This window comes from Mangifera indica, chromosome 18 (assembly GCF_011075055.1).
Source record: "Mangifera indica cultivar Alphonso chromosome 18, CATAS_Mindica_2.1, whole genome shotgun sequence".
NCBI lineage: Eukaryota > Viridiplantae > Streptophyta > Magnoliopsida > Sapindales > Anacardiaceae > Mangifera > Mangifera indica.
Window position 1 is genome coordinate 11,375,069 of NC_058154.1, and position 12,978 is coordinate 11,388,046.

General features: G+C 30.9%; 1 protein-coding gene across 2 annotated transcripts; it reads right to left on the reverse strand.

Annotated features, from left to right (window-relative positions):
* Positions 1-682: 682 nt before the first annotated feature.
* On the reverse strand, positions 683-5,865 carry LOC123202384 (gibberellin 2-beta-dioxygenase 8-like). 2 transcript variants are annotated; one of them, XM_044618303.1, is made up of 5 exons: positions 5,753-5,865; positions 5,275-5,322; positions 3,887-4,441; positions 1,586-1,907; positions 683-1,048 (listed from the first exon to the last, which is right to left on the reverse strand). In XM_044618303.1, exons 3-5 carry the CDS (start codon positions 4,369-4,371, stop codon positions 812-814), a joined length of 1,044 nt encoding a protein of 347 aa, XP_044474238.1. In that variant the 5' UTR covers positions 4,372-4,441; positions 5,275-5,322; positions 5,753-5,865; the 3' UTR covers positions 683-811. The 2 variants fall into 2 exon arrangements, with proteins under 2 accessions (XP_044474238.1, XP_044474239.1); XM_044618304.1 differs by lacking the exons at positions 5,275-5,322; positions 5,753-5,865 and having other exon boundaries at positions 3,887-4,626.
* Between the last annotated feature and the right edge of the window lie 7,113 nt (positions 5,866-12,978).

Here is a 12,978-nt window from a genome sequence, read left to right on the forward strand (position 1 = left end):
TTTCGTAACTTGATTGTTGACCTCCACATCAAACCTCCCTGATCCGGTGTCTCTTAGTCTTCCGCACCGCCCTCCCTTATCAATGTTAATGCTGCCATCTTTCTCAGTTGTCTTGTTGAACCCTTGATAAAAATTGGGAACGACATAGTGTCCTAATTCCTATTAGAGTATGTGGGAGAATTCAACAGAAAACAAAAGTACAATCCTTTACTGTAATGTTATAGGGTTTTGTTTGTAAGGGTTATCTTACTATTCATTAAATCTTGTAGTCTAAACTTTTAAGTTCAACGATTTCCGTCAGCCCTGTAGCATATATAAGGGCCCGAAATATCTTGCATTTGTATAATTTCCTTTGAAATCTCTTCTTTCCCCTTCTTCACTTCTTCTTCTGTAGATCTAGGGCTACTTCCTAACAAATTCTCCTTAGTTTGAAAAGTTCCGTCGGTTTAGTTTGAGTCTTGGCATTTCCAATGCATGACCTTGACATGATCATAGTGAATACCTTTGAGGGTTTTGAAGCTTTAACCGAAAGTAAAGAGTGAAGTTGTCTGTAGAGTTTAAAGGGCTGTTGAGAGGTGGAAGATAGAAGTATTGTATGGAGCACTTAGGGTTTGAAGTATGAATCTATATTTAAGCAAAGGAAGAAAATGGTTAGACCTAAAGGGATTATGGAATTGCATACTTTTTAAGCAAATCTTAAAATCTGTATATATTGATGGACTATATGAAAGTATATATACACATATATACTACACTTTGCCTAATTTGGAAATATTAATTCTGATAAATGAGCTGAAGACTTAATTCTTTCTTATAGTATGAGAAACCTTGAGAGCCCTACTTTGTCACCGGTAGCTCGAACATCCTTTTGGACTTGTTGTGTATACTCTTTGAAACTAAACTTTCTATACACTGCTGGCTTGCTGCTGAAGTTCTCAATCACTGCTTCATGAGATGGGCAATAGAAATATGCCACAGAGAATCTTTCAACTTCTGAACGAGCAACTACTCGGTGTTCAATGCTCTTGTACACTCCATTGCTGAATGCCTGCCCACATATGGCAAATAGAATACCCAACTTAATTGTGCAAGAAAAAGAATTTACTATTTAATTATATCATATGTAACACAAAAAGGGAAACGGAAACGCTAAAACCTATTTTCTCAAAAATACCAAATTTTATATAAAAATACAATAACCCGTATTTTTTTAATAAAGTATAACAACCTTTTAGTAACAATAAAGCATGCACTCAATTAGTTTGGTCTATCAACTAGCAACCAAATAAACAATATATATCAAATTAACATTTATTGAAGTCATAATTAGAGTTTGAAATTATGAAAGAGAGTCAAACATGAAATCAATTGTTAATTGATTAAAAATAAGGAAAAGAAACTCGTTTCTTGAAATGTATTTCGAATTTTTTTATATTTTTGAAATGCCCCTAAAACTTTTCATACTAGTTTCAAGCCATTTTGGAAATGGAAACGTTTTGAAAACACATAAATGCACCATGGGGTGTGTTTCGGTGCTTCCTAGTTTATATCTCTGAGATTTTTTTCATTTTAAATTGTGAATTACCTGAAATAAGTCACCAATGTTGATGATTAGAACTTCAGGATTAGGTTTAATTCCGAGCCATCTTCCATCTTTCCTCAGCTGCAACCCTCCAACCTGGTCTTGATATAATATGGTGAGAAAATCACTGTCTGTGTGGGGCATGAGGCCATAAACCTCAAAAGATAAAGGGCATGGAGGGTATCTGTTCATGCGAACATAACTGGAACTGGGCAGGCAATTGTCTCGAAAATAAGACGATTTGGCCCCCAAATTATTGGCTAAATACTCCGCCAGCCTTTGAGCCAAACTAGCAGCTTTCGTTGCAAACAGTCCAATACTTGATCTGAATTAGTGTAGAAAAATACGAAATAAGCAGAAAACATTCCAACTAATCAATTGATATATAATCTGAATAAGAATATGAATATTGCATCTTATCAAACTTGATCAATGAAATGAATGTATTTGGATATTATATGTCAAAAAATTTCTTAATATGAGTTAATATTAATTATGATTTTGATTTAAATATAACCTAGTGATTAAATAGTCCTATAATAATTTATAAATAGATTTAAGTGATCAATAAAGATAAGTTTAATTTACTTAAAATGTTATGATTTGAATAAACAACATTAGTGTGTTTAAAGTTTATTAAACCTTTGATGAAATCTAATAACTTATTATATATTGATTAGAGTCTTATTCTAAAACTCATACAATAAACTTTACCCATTGAAAACTATCATTCAAGGAAGGTTTCAGAAGCCAAAGACTAGTTAATTAAATGCAGACAATTTTGGCAATGTTGCAAACTCATAATGTATGACATTCCAAGTATTTCTATAACCCAAAAGTTTTCAATTTAATATTTTATAACCTTTATGTAGATCCTAGATTAAATGATTTTATGTTTATGTGTGAATGAAATCTCACATTGTAAACTATTTTTTTTTAGAAGATAAGATAAGAAGAATCCCTCATTCAAGGGACTCCAATTGTTTGGAGATTAGGTGGCGGCATAACACCAATTGTGCATGGCCATCTCTCCTACATGATATGACTAAGGATAAGGCTTGAAAAATATAAGTAAAGGTGAGTTTTAAAGCTTTGAACGACAAATTAATGCTTACAATTTGCACAAGTGTCCCTCTCTACATTATCAAGTTTGATGTTCTATTTTGAATCTCGACATATTATTTGGCTTTTGTGAAGAATCTTTTGGTCTTGGCCAATTGGAAACTAGACTAGTGGCATCTCTTCACTTGACAATATTTAAGCCAAATGCCTGCAAACTGTCTGGTGATAAGGCAATAATCAAAAAGAAAAAGAAAGTTTGTAATGGAAAATTTTTCTTAGGTTTTGGTTCAATAATGGAGCAATCAGTGTGTATACTAGACTACAAAAAAGAAAAAGGAAATAGAAATGACTTAGCGTACAAGTGATTATGATAGAATATGCTTTTGGTGGGTGATTTTATGTTGGGATGAAATGATGAATTCGTGGTCTTCAATAATAAAAACAAACAAAATTGAATCCATTGATTGCAGAAAGCAAATTGAATACAGAAGTATGGTTTTTTGCATCCATAAAACTATGTGCATCCAGTTCTGGGAATCCAATTGAATATCTGGATTATGTGTTTTCATATAATTAGATGATTTTAAATTAAAAATAAAGTAATATATAATCATATGATATGTCATCATTTTAATATTTAATTGAAAATTCAAAACTAAGTACATTTAACATTGCACTTTTTGTGATCCAAGAGGTCTCAATTAGAATCTCAAGGTAAAGAAATCCATAATTTCTTCTTGGTCCAAGGTCATCCATCAATTTTCTTTTAGGAGGATCATCCAGGTGTGCAAAGAATAGTAATAGCATAAATAAATGAATGTGTTATTAAGTTACTGGGTTTTTTCGAATTAAAAATATAGTAAACAATTATATTTCCTGAATCAATTTTTGCGCACCCATTAATACCCACTATTTGTATATACAATCTAATTAATACTTTAAAAAATAAATGAATATTTTTGAGTGAGACACTCCCATGGACAACTAATCATACTTTTATTATTATATTATTTTCTTTTAATAATATAGTACTTAAATTTTTAAAGGGTTTTTTAAGTTTGAAGATAACATAAAACCTAATTAGTTTCCCTAGAATTTGCCTTAAATAATACCATCTTGTTCAAAATAGAGATTATATCAAAGCCAATCATAAGCTAAAGAACCAAAAGCGATAATTAACCTAAACCCTAAGCAGATATAACCACAAAATCAAGAAATTTAGATGAAATTAATCGTAAATACCTGGTTTTGTTGCATTCATCCAACCTTAAAAGATCTGGAAGAGGTATGTGGAAGGCTTCTGACCAAGAAAATTGCCTCAAACAAGTAGCAGTAGGGCTCCCCCAGCGGTAGCTATTAGCTGAAAAATTCATGAAGCTTTTTTCAGCCTTCTTGCTGAAGGGCTGATGGAACAGCTTCTTTTGCTCATACAGCATGTTCTTTAGATCTTTTTGAGGAATCCCATGATTCACAACTTGAAAGAATCCCCAGTCACTGGCAGCTTCAGCCATCTCCTTTATGCACTGGGCAAAATCCTCAGAAGTAAAACTATCTTCCTCGAACTTTCCCAAGCTCCAGAAATTCAAACAAGAAAGATCAATCAGTGGCAGTTCACAATATTCCACATCATCTGTTGCAAGCCAGCTCTCATCCTTCACTTTTTTCGAAGATTTCTCGAAGAGGGTCGGGTAGGTCTCTTGAAATCGAGGTTCAATGATATCATCCATGGTGTCAAAGGGAGAAAGAGGAAGGGAGATGGCTCCACTGTCTTATCAAACCTGAGACTTATGATTGGACCTGAAATGACGTAAGTGAAATGTTCAACAAGAGCTATCATATTTTCACCTAGGCAAAATGAAATTCCATTTAACTGATTCTTTTGTTTGCCATCTTCTCAGATCTCAGTGCACACAGCTGCTCCTACTCGTACGAGTGCAGATATTTACATGCAGCTGGTTTTGAATGTAATCAGGACCAATATATTGCTGCAATTGGAAAATAATTTGATGCAACACCTAATGATATGAATTAAAATCATAAATGACAAGAAGACTATGTGTATACACTTTTAATACATACTGATATGTCACTATATAATTGAATGATTTAGAAATAAGAATAAATTAATACTCAATCATATAATGACATGTCATATGTATACCCCCACATTATTTTAATTTTTTGTTAAGCAACACAAAATAAGTAAAACTCTAAAACCGACCCAACTACTGCATTAGGAGAAAATTTAAACTTTTACTCTTTTATGTTTGAATTCTTTTCATTGTTATTTAAACTATACTTCAAGGCTAAATATACTGTTTCAAGGAAAGGGAAAATAGCTATAATCAAGTGCTGATATTACTAGAAAGTAAAAGACTTAACTAAAATGGAATCCTTTTGGTGGTAGTGCTAGCTTTACAATCATTCTTTGACTATGTGTCTAACAAGTTGACTTGATTTGATTGGCTTGATTACCTTAATTACGGGATTGATTACCTTTAATTGAAGTTTACCCAAGAATTGAAAAAACCTTTCATTCTCAAGAGTTAGTTTTTGAAATATTGTCCCATGCCAACCAAAATTGCAGTTTTATTTGAATAATTCTAAGCAAAAGTTTCGAATTACTGCACCTGGGTGAGCAATTTCAAGTTGTTTCAACAGACGTGCATATTCAGTATCTGCAATTAATGTCCAAATCAACAAGTTAATTAATTCTATCATTTGCAACTAAAGTATTAAGTTAAGATTATGGCATATCGTGTGAAGAAAAAGCACACACTAGATTCAGAAATATGGATGAAACTGCATGCAATTTCTTGATGGCAATTAAGGGTGGTGCGTTTAGAAATCACCCTCTAGACTATTTTTGGTTGACATTGATAATATACATTAGAAAAGATAGGAAAAAAGTGGTCAAATTCTCTTGCAAAATCATTTCCCTGAAAGCTATTAGTGATTTTAGCTGTCTATAGGTATATCTTTTTGAAGATTCACATGTACGTAGGTAACACAATTCGGAGATTTTGCTACGCACAAAGTATAAACACACACATATATATATATATATATATATAGAGAGAGAGAGAGAGAGAGAGCGAGAACTATCACACTGGCTAAGATGATCCTGCAAATGTTCTTTGTAAAATGACGGTTTCAGCTGTGTGATTCGATGGCACAGTTTCGCATAAACAATCACTGAACCAGCAGAAGCACAGCAAACCCTTTTGCAGAAGCTCCTAATTAGGTTGCTATATATACAGAAAAAGTATATCTTAAATAAAATGTTAGAGAATATATGTTTATGTATAGATATATATATATATACACACACACACACACAGAGACACATAAACCATAAACTTCACTGTACATCAAAGAGAAAAAAAAAAGAATTACGCTGAGCAAATCATGCTTATTGAGACACCCAAAATAGCATTAAGATTAAGAAGAAGAAGCTATATGACTTTTTTTTTTTTTTTGCTAAGCAAGAAGCTATATGACTTACATATCGTTACATGAGAGGTTTGCGCTTGCGCACTCTATACAGGTAGGGTTCGGGGAGTTCATGGGAATTTATAGAATTGTGAAAGCTAGGGCCTGCAGATTAGTTAAGAACTTATGGCTGAAACACAGAACACGCGTCTAAAGGAAGAATTGAAGAGGAGGCTGAGAGGGAAAGAGAGAGATTGAGAGAGTTGAAAGATGTTTGACAAGGCCAATGATGTTTGTTCATTTGAAAAAACTTGAGAAAGGTCTTTTTCATCTGCAATTTTATTTGAATCCCATTCAACCAATTAAATCTTAGTTAATCCTCGCTTTATATCTAAAAGTCTAATAATAATGAATTGTGAGTTGACAATAAATAGTGGACAAAAATAATATGCACCGATGCCTAACAAAAAATCTAGCATTACCACTATTACACATGCGTCTCCCCCCCATGAATAATTAATCATCCTTTTTACACATTCAAGATGGTGGACGGTTGGATGGAGCTGAATTTCTCATTCCTCGTTCATGATTCCTTCGTATAGAGGCTTTCCAGTTCTTATCTATCCTCGTTATAAGGATGATAAGAAATCCTTATATATGGGCCCACACACTTTCACATCCTTATCATGTTCTTTTCACCGTCTCTTATAATCAGAAAATATCAATATTAATATCAATATCTTTATTTTTATCTTTATTTTTATCTCTATCTTTATCTCAGTCGTTGTTATTAGCAGAATCTTTTAACCTTATTGTAGCATATAACTTCATTTATGTTTCTTGTCACCATGTTTGATCTACTAGCTTCTCTATTTCTATCCAAAAGCATGAAAAACTCTCCTTCAAATTTACAAACACTAATTCATTATAATTATGACACCCTTAGACAAATTTTATATCGACAAAATACAAGAGATTATGAGTTTATATATGCATCTCACATCATTTGGAGATGCTAAAATAAGATTAGTTAAATAACTTATAAGTTCCTTCAGTTGTCAAGACGTATTTTGGGTTATAAAACTTATAAACAAAACTAAAATAGATTGTATGTCCAAAGTAAACAATATATTGATAATGAATTAGGCTATAAGATTAAAGTTGTTACAAATGGTATCAAAATTACTTCAAGTGTCTTATTAGGCAATGGTGAGACACATCTTAGTTAGGACCTTATCTCCTATAAGGGGGATGAATATGATACTCTTAAACAATATGTTTTGAGTTGTAAAACTTATAAGCAAAACCATGACGAAATTGCAAAACTCAAATACACATTTTGGGATGGAATTGCAGACAAATCTCACATTGGAGGCATAAATAATCTGTGAACTCTTTAAACTCTTAATAGACATTTTGAGTTATAAAACCCAAAAGCAAAATCATGATGGAATTGCAAACCCAAAAACACGTTTTCAGATGAAATTGCAAAACTTAAAGACACGTTTTGAATTGTAAAATCAAAAAGCAAAATTATGAATTATATATCCAAAATAAACAATATTTTTATAGTGAGTTTGACTATTAGACAAAAAATGTTATAATAAATTTTTTGCTTTCATATTCAATCTTTCGAGGAAAAAAAACAATCCTTAGAAAACAGAAATCAAGAAATGTCATAAGCCTCATCATCTTTTCTCTCCTCTGTTGTGTCTAATTCTTTCAACTGGTTTGGTTTTCGTTTTAATCGAAGTGATTGAGCTAGCAACAGATGGAGAGAGTAGACGTCGTGGGGACGGTAAAGAGGGGGGGCACGGGGGAAAGTGAGGCCGATTGGATTAGAGAAAAGACTACAATTTGCCGAATGCATGATTAATCTCTACTTTTAATTGACATTGGCCACTAATTCTTGTGTTGTACAATTTGTCACCGTACATACATCTTTTCCTTCTCTACAGAACCCAGTTGAATTGAATGATTAATCATTGCAAATGATAAGTCACTTGTATAAATGGATATTCTCACCAGGTTCTATAGCAATATTATGGTTTATATTTTTTTTATATATAATTTAGATAGATAAATAATATGTGATTATATAATTATATGATGTCACATTATTTATATACTCAAATTATACATAAAAAATATGCACATATGGTTTTGTTGATTAAGCAAATATAAAACTACTTTCTTTTTCACAACCATATTTGTTTTTTAACATATGTAAAGTGTAGAATATTTTGTATCCCTAACATATAATTTTTAATATTTCTTTTAGAGTATTATTATGTATATATTTTGAATATACAAATGAGTATACTCTTATGTATATCATAACATAATTGAATGTTACTTTATTATTAATTTAAAATTATTGATTATATAATGATATATAGAAGTGTGTATCTATTTGTGTATTCAAAGTAAATATATATAGTTTTATTGTTTCTTTTTACTGAAAACAAACATGTATTATTTGCATTGCTTTTAAATAAAAAAGAAGCACAAACATTTAGAAAAAGGCCAAGGGACTATTTCCCACCTAAGTTTTAATACAAAGACAAATACACATTTGTAAGGTTTCAAAAACTCAAATATTCACTTATAACCAAATTTCTGTTAAAAAACTCAATTAGGGTTTGAGGTAAAACTATTATTTACTAAAAAATTAAAGTTTTATCACATTTTTCTCTCTGATTTAAAAATCTAACAAATTTTTCCCACCTAAGGTTTTCAAGTTTTAAAAAGTGACAATTTTACCCGCAAAATTCCTAGATTTTTTTCTCTCCTCTTTGGCAACAACGACCTCTGAAAACGAGACAGAAAGCCAGTGCCATCTCCGACAGACAAAGAGGGGTCATCTCTCCATCTCCGTCGACACATCTTCGTCTCTTTGTTGATGGAGACGAAGATTTGTCTGTCGAAGATGATGTCGGCTCTCTGTTTCATTTTCAAATGTCATTGTTGCTAAAGAGGGGAGAAAGAAAACCTAAGGATTCGGGGGGTGACATGGTTACTTTTCAAAACTTAGAGCCTTTGGGTGGGAGGAATTTGTGATATTTTTAAACTTGGGAAGGAAAAATAATAAATTTTTAAATTTTTTTAGTAAATAACAGTTTATCTTTAACCCTAACTGAGATTTTTAATAGAAATTTAGTTATGAGTAGGTATTTGGGTTTTTAAAACAACATAAATGTATATTTGTTTTTGTATTAAAATTTGGATGGAAAATAGTCCATTGCCTTTAGAAAAATTAGAAACTGTGAATGTATATAAATTTATTTGTACTGCAGCTAGCTTGCCTATTACGGTGTTTGGTTAAGAATTATTAAATATTACTTTGATAATTTATCATTTATTATTTATATTATCTAATTTGATTTATCAGATAATAAAATATTTTAATAATTTTCTATTATTAATAGCAATATGAAAAACATATAAGAGTAATATGATTATCACATTTATCTTAGTATAATTTTGATTTTGTTACTAACCTTATTAATTTTTTAGGACATAAATATATTCATTTTCAATTAATATAACAAGTTACACGAAAATATTTTAGAATAATTATATTCAAAGACATTTAAGTAAAATAATATTTTAGTATTCTTTCATTAGTTCTAACCAAACATAATAATTATTATATCTAATCTTATAAGTACTCTATTTATATGTTAATCTTTCATTTTTTGTAATAAAAGATTATCCGAATTAAACACATTCTTATTATATAAAACTTTTTGCCTAAAATATAGCCAGCATTTCAGAGCCCACCAGATGATAATTAAAAGTTTGAATTGCTTGGACTGCTGCTAGTAGTTTTTTTCTTTAGAAATGTGTGAAGCAGTGTAAAGAAGGAAGTTAATGGAATGTTTGTATAATGCCCCACAAAACCCTAATAACCAAGGCAAACCGAACAGAAGATATCGACAATTCTTGCTGCCGACGACCTCCTCACTTTAGTGAATCATTGGTAATCATTGGCAATGTCGGCAACCAAAAGAAAGCTGCCCCGTGGACATTTGACCAATCTAGTGCTCTCTGTTTGAATCCATAAAATTGCTCCACCTTCATCTCTCATCTGTAAATCAAGTTAAAAATATTAAATATGCGTAGATATAAGGCCAAAAGACATATTCCCACCCACGGTATAGTTTATTGTTAAACTCTTACATGTTAGTTTTTTAAAATCTAAATATTCACCTATCATTTAATTTTTATTAGTAAAATTTGTTAATTTAATTGTAAATTATTAATTTACTTTTTTAGCATTTATGTATATACACATGGAAAAGCAAATTTTGATGAAGAAGTGCATTATTCAAAAAATGACTTTTTCCCCTTATCTTAGGGTTTCATATTATTCAAAATTTTCATCTTACAACACCCCCAAAAGTTTATAAATATTATACTTGTACCTCAGTCTTCCACCATTTTTACAATGAATATCAACGAATTCTCCTTTCATCTCTAATCGATGAAGAAATTCAAGAAACAACAGTTCAATCTTATCAACTAATATAACCAACAAAAAACCTAGGACTGAGCCAACATAAAACTAAGGAAATAAGCCGATGAAAAACCCAGGATGATGATGAACATGAATTGTATCTCTCTTCATCGATTCATCTTCGTTGATAAAAGACAAAGACAATTCGGGTAATTCACTTGTCTTCGTCTATTTGTTAATGAAGACAATCGATGAAGAGAGAGACAATTCATCTTTGATAAGAGTTCATCGACAAAGACAGTCAACGAAGAAGATGGGTGGGAAAATGAGGTCAGTCGAAGACAAAGATGTTCGTCAGATAAGGAAAGGAAAAAAAAATCTTTAGGGAAAAGTTAAGTTTTTCAAAACTTAGGTTGGAAGAAAAATTGCTAATTTTTAAATTTAAGTGGGAAAAAAAGATAATTTTTTGTTTTAATATTACAAGTTAAATGATAATTATATTCTTAAAACTAATAAATTTTATTAACGTTAATAGTTAATAGGTGGATATTTAGATTTTCAAAAGTGAATAAGCGGGAGTTTGACAATAAATTAAACGTTGCATGAGAATAAGTCTTTTGACCTAACTATAATGAAGTGGGTAAGTCTTGGCCAATTAGACCTTGAAGATTGATTAAAACAATACTTATATAATTCATTCTTTATGATTGATATTATATCACATCAATTAATGTACAATACATAAATTTATGTGTATAAATAAAATGTATAAATTTATTTTTACAAACTAAGTTAACAATTTATGATTAAATGATATAACTGTTTATTTTTTCTCATATTTCAAATCACCTAATTAAATGTTACTGTCTTAGTTAATACAAATAAATTTATATAATTTGTTTGTATATGTAGTATTACTCATGTACAAAACTTGTGAGTATCATTCGAAATTTTGAATTGATTTGCTTCATAAGTGGACACGACAATGGACCGTATCAAACTGAATTTGGTGTTGTGTATCATGTTCATGGGACATGTCGTGCCAAGGCTCACTAAAGAATGAGTCTTTGTCGATGATGCCAACTTACGATATGATAAGATTTAGAGCTTGGCTCATAGGCCTCTAGGTTGTACCTCTATAGATTTTTAATAGATCGGTCTATGTGCTTTAACAAGTTGGTTTTACGTATTAAAAATTTATATGTTTTATTTGTTAATTATTTTTATTTTTTTAATGAGTTGTAATAGATTGGCTAGACATGTTAATGGGTCGAACCGAGCCCTAGGTCCACACAGTAATGGGCCTTTAGATCGGATTGACCCATGGATTTTTAAAGGCCTATATATAGGGTTGAGCAAGGGCCGACTTAATTAGATTGACCTATTTAAACAATTTTTTTAAAATTTCAATTAAAATTTTTAAATATTAATTATTTCCAATTATTAAAACCGAAGACAATACCCCGAATATTTGATTTATAATCTCTCACTTATGACGAAGGAATACTGTAGTTACATGAACAAAAATATTATAGGTTTATAACATAGTATAAACAAATTAATTTACATACTGTATAATTACAAATATAAACAAAACATATATACCATACAATTTATCTACTTGTCGTCAACATCTAAATTTCTGAATTAATTTAACACTGAATTCATTTTTAATATTTTATAATGATAAAATTGAAATGAAAATAAAATTATAAACACAAAAAATTATTATTTATAAATTAAGACAATTTTTGAAATAGAGTTAATGAGAGAAAATGAGTTTAAGAATATAATAAAAGAATTGAGATCGACGAATATATAAATAACATTGAAAATAAAAAAATTTGAATTGATTTATATCGAAAAATTAAAAATTAAAAATTAAAAGAAAAAACCAGTCTGGGAAAGGCTTTTGCATAGAAGTATTGCTTCTTTCAATTTTTTTATTTTTTTAAACAATATCAGATCAGGTCAGACCAAAGTGATCAGCTTATGAACCTAATATTAAAGCTCACAATCCAATTCAAAAGGTCCCTAAGACTCAGCACACTATAATATCATGGTAGACCCTTTCAAACCAAACCTGAATTTTGGGCTTCAAACTGAACCTCTGTTTGACCTGCCCAATTAACATATCTAGAACTGGCCATGAGCTAGACCTTAAAGCCCTCTACATGGACCTCACAGCCCACAGGGCTTTGCAAGTCATGTCCCATCGTTGCTGTGCTTGGGTTGTGTCACGGACTCATCTGACCTCTTTTGACTTGCGTAATACAACTACTAGGCCGCATCATCCGGCAAAACACCAATAGCCGACACGTCATCGAGGAAAACAGAAAACTTTAACTAGATTTGAAAGTTCATATCATTTGTGGGCGCTGTTATCAAAGTTCTTCGTCTTCCAATGAATTGAAGCTGACTTCTGAGTTTTGTTGTGGTCTCC

Excerpts from the sequence above, each read along its gene's own strand:
- LOC123202384 (XM_044618303.1), bottom strand. The coding sequence starts at position 4,371 with ATGGATGATATCATTGAACCTCGATTTCAAGAGACCTACCCGACCCTC. Across the intron at positions 1,908-3,886 it reads GATGAATGCAACAAAACCAG|ATCAAGTATTGGACTGTTTG; the intron begins GTATTTACGATT and ends ACACTAATTCAG. Across the intron at positions 1,049-1,585 it reads ACATTGGTGACTTATTTCAG|GCATTCAGCAATGGAGTGTA; the intron begins GTAATTCACAAT and ends ATATGTGGGCAG.